Genomic DNA, 5722 nt, shown 5'->3' with positions numbered 1-5722 from the left:
TGACTTGGTAGACACAGAATTTTGAAAACAGAAAACTTATAATAATAATAATAATAATAATAATACAAAGACACCGGGAAAAAAAGTAATGGTCAAACATTACCGGTGGCTCCGGTTAACGGTTGATAAACCTCTCTCTCTTGTAATTAAGCTCTCTCTCCTCTTTCTCACATAACTCAGCGTCACAGGCTCCAGCTCTGATCCCTCACCATCGCTGTGTCGCCTTCGTTTCTTCGCCGGCCACCGCCGCGTCTCCGTTCTGCTCCGTTCTTCGCCTTCTCCACCTCGTCTCCAGTGCTCCGTTCTTCTCTTCGCTCAATCACCGCCGCATCTCCATTTTGCTCCGTTCTCCTCTGAACTTTCTGGAGATTTTCCCAAGCCTGGTTAGAAATGACAGTAAGTTTTTTAATTTTTAGTTTTTGTCATAGTTTTTTTACGTTCTATCTGTTTGTGATTGCTGAGAAAATTGTACAAATTGGTTAGGAAATTTCTTTTTCCTTTTTCCTTTTTATTTTTTATTTTAATTATATAGAGGAATTCAATGTCTTGCATTATGTTTTATGTTTTTGCTATGTTAGGTGAGTTTTTTCTTATTCTTCTGTATTTTGAGTTTCTTTTCATCTTCTAGACTTTGAGATGGTTGACCAAATTTCTTGGTCAACTCGTTCCGTCTGCAGCCAAATTAACAATTAGCAGCTTCAGTTTTTCTGCAATTCAATAAGATTCTTTTGCCATGGATTATGCTGCTTTAAGAAGTTAGCAGCCTTGTGTATAGGGGTGGATATATATCTTGAAATTCAAAATTTTCTGGGGTATGGATCATCTACATAATTAATCAAGAAACTATAATACTTTGTACTTGTAGTGAATTGCTAAATTGTATATTTGGAGTAGTCAAAGAAAAGAGACCTCAATCAGCTTTGAGCGCTGTGTGTGAGTATGTTCTTCTGCGTTTTTTGGTTGAAAGTTGAAACAAGTAATCCTTCATTTGGAGGGACTCCTCTACTCTGGCTGGGTAGGACCACTTAGGAAGCAAAGCTCTCCCTTCCGAGTTTTAATAAGTCTTATATGCATAGGAATTGAACCTAAAATCTCTGATTCACCTAGCAAAAGTTTCTTCCAGCTGAGCAACATATACATTGGTGTTTGTTCTTATGCTTTAGTCTTACGTTTGAGTTAACAGACTAACTTTGATCAGCTGAAATGTTCACCTTAAATACTGAGTACTGACCCTTAGACTTGTTAAGGGACTTAGGCTTAGTTTGGTAAAACTTTTATTTTTCAAAAGTAGCTTGTAAAAGTTAATTTTTAAAAGATGATTTTTTTAAGAAGTGTAGTATTTATGTTTGGTAAATTAAATTAAAAATGACTTTGAATAAACATAAGCAACAACAATTACGTTTGGTAAAATAGTTTTTAAAATTTAAAAATACTATAAGAGACATAAATTTAAGCGTCAAATTTGAAAATTAGTTAATATATGAGGTTATATTAGACTTTTAAATTTTGAAAAGCACAAGCCAATTTTGAAAAGTTCCAACTTAGTGCTTTCAAAAGTACCCTGATCTTTTAAAAACTGCAAGTACAAGCACATAGTCTTTTTTATTTACCAAACACAAAATAAGAAGCTTGTGCTTTTAAAAAGCACAAGCACCTCTTCGAAAAGCTTTACCAAACCAAGTCTTAGAATACCATGAGTAACAAAAAAAAAAGGAAATCTCAACTTCCCTGCTTACGTTTAACAAGAGAGACATTTTATTTATTTATTTATTTATTTTAGGGATGAAACAACCATTCTCGTAAGTGAAATTGGTTGTAAGGTTGCAGGTGTTATTCCCTTTGGTGCGATAACTTGCCAGACTCCAATACCTGAGAATATTACTTTGCAGGTGGCATCTGTTCTGATGGAAAAAAATAGTGAAAATTGAACTTGTGGGATTCAGACTTAACTTATGTTGCAAATATGTATTAGACTATTAGTTAACATAAATAATGGGGAACTAAGCTTGATCACTATAAATTGAACTAAGAAATGGCTAAAAGCATCATTTTGATTAAATAACAGAAAACAGTTGTAGTTGAAGTTCAATCAATATGTTTTATGTCTTCTAAGTTATGATTCGTAAGGCAGAAAGGGCTTAAGTTTAGTTCTTCTTTGGAAAATATGTGGATTAGTTTTGGCGATCACGGTAACATGGCTAGAAAATTGAGACTTTGGGCATCCTATAATGCCCAAGCCCTAACAATCACCTAGTGTAGAAAAGATGCTAGAATATTGCCTTAGGTAGTTTTGTGATACGAGGAAACCAATAAGTAGGTTTGGAAGTGATTCAGGTTAACTTGTGAGCCAGCTCAAGCTTGACTCGTTAATGGCTTATTGGCTTAATAAGTTTCGCTCATGAGTTTGTGAGTTGAGCTTAGACTTGAATTTGAGCTCATATATTAAATGAGTTCAGTTTGAGCTTGGGTAAGTTCAACTCATTGGCTCGTGAGTTGGCTCGATTATATATATATATATATTATAACAATCTTAATTATTTAATATTTATATTTATTCTTCCCCTAAAATGCCCTTTGTGATATACAACTTATAAAAAAAATATATTTTTGCCATTTCGAAGACTTGAATCTAAAATTTTTTAGTTAGAATATTACATATTTACCATTTTAACTAACCTTATATTTGTTATTACTATATTTATTTGAAAGGCGGTTAATGGGCATGTTAGTGCCTATTGATTAATATGCTAGTAAAATATAATTATGATTGAGGTCTCGTATCATATATATTAATAAATATATATAATTGATAGTTTTTTAATAAGTTATAATTCATAGCAATTATGTTCATGCTATTTAAGCCAGCTTGTGAGTTCAAGACAATTCATGAGCTTTTGGTGAGTCGGCTTGAACCTTACAATTAGGCTCAATTATTGATTAGTCGAGAGCTGGTGAATCAAGCTCAATTTTTGTGAGATGAACATGAACTTAGCCTTGATCGGCTTAATTTGACTCACTTTCACCATGCTGACAAGGCTTGTAGAAACCCTTGGTAAGAGAAGATCAGATGGAAACATCCCATACAGTAGTCAAAGGTAGAGAGGGGCCGAGTAAAGTTGTAGCTGAAAAGCTTAGGTTCAAATTATTTGCCTACAAACATGGTGTACACTCTGGATTAGATTAACATGACTTGTGATCCGTGTAGTTAGTGGCAAAAAGCTTTGCTATAAGATTATTAGCCTACAGTACTTAGGGGACTTGTGAAGCTAAATTTCTCTACGTTCTCTTGACTTGAGCATGTTTGAATGAAATTATTATAGACTAAAAGTAAAAATCGTATTTATATTTATGTACACAACCTAATATTGGCTGTGTTTACTTTTCAATGTTAGTAAAAGATTGTCATGACTCATGAGTTGGTCAAATGTGGACAAATGCTGTGTAAATTTCTTCCAATTGTATCTTTGTGTTCTCTTATAAAGTAACCTTACATGTTGACCATTTTTTGCTTCAATTTGATTCAACTCGCTAAAGTACCATTTATTGCCATGAAAAGAGAAAGAGAACTTGTTATTTGGTATTTCTGCTGCTATTCTTTATACTTAACGTACTTCTTTTCAATGTCTCAATTTGACAGCAACGTTCTCATGTACCAAAATTTGGCAATTGGGAAAGTGGAGATAATGTTCCTTATACAGCTTATTTTGACAAGGCCCGGAAAGGTCGAACAGGCACAAAGATGATAAACCCGAATGACCCTGAGGAGAATCCGGATTTATCATTTGATAATTCATCATCTGATCAGCTACCTCCGGTCAAACTGAGAGCTGATTCAGAGCCTCCATCTGGAAAGGGATCAGCGAGATCATCAAATGAGTTACAGAAGAGCAACGATGACGGTAATCCTAAGCCTTTTGTTGACTCTCCTGCTCGTCAAGCAGGCCATGGAGTAGGTTCTGCTGATAACCGCAGAAGACCTTCTAGACAAAGTACTGGTTCTGAATACAGCATTGAACGTTCTCCCCTTCATCGCCAGGCTAGAGCACCCGGCAGGGATAGTCCATCATGGGAAGGAAAGAATTCCTATGATAGCAGCCACGGAACACCAGGAAGATCTCGGTTAAGACCAGCCAATCGTGGCGATGAAACTGTTAGTTTTCTTAGTCCAATTCTTTCTTGATAACCATGCATTATATGAAACTTTAAGAGCTTTTGGTATATATTACATGAGTTGCATTATATTACTGGGTTCACATGTCATAGTGGATGGAGTGCGAGTCTTTAGGGTGTTCCACACCATGAGTACACGTAATATTTTTCATATTATATCAATGATTCATCAGTCATCAAACTTCCAAGATTTCACCTCTCTTTTTATACGTGTTAGCTTAACAAAAAATGCTGAGTTTAAGCATTCTGATATGGCAGCCTGACAAAGGAGCAGCTGTTCCAAAGTTTGGTGAGTGGGATGTTAGTAACCCTGCATCAGCTGATGGCTATACTCACATTTTTAACAAAGTGAGGGAGGAGAGACAGGGTGGGGCTGGAGTTACTCCAGGAACACCTAACCAGAGACCACACCTTATCCGGAACCAACCTAGCAATGACAAACCACAGGTATGCATGCATGCAATGGATTAACCTCCTCAAAAGTACACAAATTGGTTAAGTAGGTTTGAACACCCTTCAATCAATAAATTCCAATGCGTGTGGGACCTGCTAAATTATCCAAGGATGTGTCTTGGTTTGTGTTTTTATTTTCGGTATTTTTTGTTTTAAAGATTTTGTGAAAATAATTGTAGAAAAAGAAAACATGCTTTTATTTTCACAGATTTCTTTCACAAAATCCTAAAATTAGAAAGCACAAAGCAAATAAGCCTGTTGAATCTCATTTTTCTTTTCCAACTTACCGGAATGTTATGAGACATAAATGGATAAGTTTGGAATATTCACCATACTGATCCTTGTATTTGTTTGTTTTTGCTTCTTCAGTGTTGCTGCTTTTGGTGGAGCAACAAATGATCATTTGGATGTGTGAATTATTTTCTCAACAGATAAGAGATCAAAGGGGGAGAAAATAGTGTGAATGATCATGAGGGGTGTGTAGCACTTGTAAATATTCAAGGCTCTCTCTTTCTCTGTCCCTGCAGGGAAAGACAAAGTAAATGGTCAAATTAGTTCCTGAAAAATCACTCATTCTCATTGGTCCCTGAAAGATTTTTTTAATCAAATTCGTCCTTTAAAGATTTTAAATTAGTCATGCTAGTTATTCTGTCACATTGTTTGTTAATGATGTCAAAATTTGCTAATGTGACACGTTAAGTAACACCCTAACACACACCTAGAAGTCTTAATTGACTATTAACATGATTAATTTATAAAATTAGATAAAATCAATTCCAATGCCTTAAATTCTCCCCACAATTAGGTTTTGATTTGATCTAATTTTATAAATTTATTATGTTAATAGTCAATTAAGACTGATAGGTATGTGTTGGAGTGTCATTTAATGTGTCACATAAGCAAATTTGACACTATCAACAAACAAAATAACAGAATAACTAATATGACTAATTTAAAATCTTTAAAGGACGAATTTGATTAAAAAAATTTTTTAGAGACCAATTTAAAAAACGAGTGATATTTCAGGGACTAATTTAACTATTTACTTGAAAAAGACATGATTGAAGTGCATTTATTATACATTATGCATATTTTCTTC

At 34.5% G+C, this 5722-nt stretch overlaps 1 protein-coding gene across 1 annotated transcript; it reads left to right on the top strand.

The window, feature by feature from the left end:
• Positions 159-5701, top strand: LOC107618887 (RPM1-interacting protein 4). Its single transcript, XM_016321062.2, has 4 exons — positions 159-396; positions 3638-4150; positions 4429-4617; positions 4993-5701. Exons 1-4 carry the CDS (start codon positions 391-393, stop codon positions 5020-5022), a joined length of 738 nt encoding a protein of 245 aa, XP_016176548.1. The 5' UTR covers positions 159-390; the 3' UTR covers positions 5023-5701.

This window comes from Arachis ipaensis, chromosome B09, assembly GCF_000816755.2.
Source record: "Arachis ipaensis cultivar K30076 chromosome B09, Araip1.1, whole genome shotgun sequence".
NCBI lineage: Eukaryota > Viridiplantae > Streptophyta > Magnoliopsida > Fabales > Fabaceae > Arachis > Arachis ipaensis.
The sequence above is the reverse complement of the archived record's forward strand: the minus strand, read 5'-3'. Positions and strand labels throughout refer to the sequence as shown.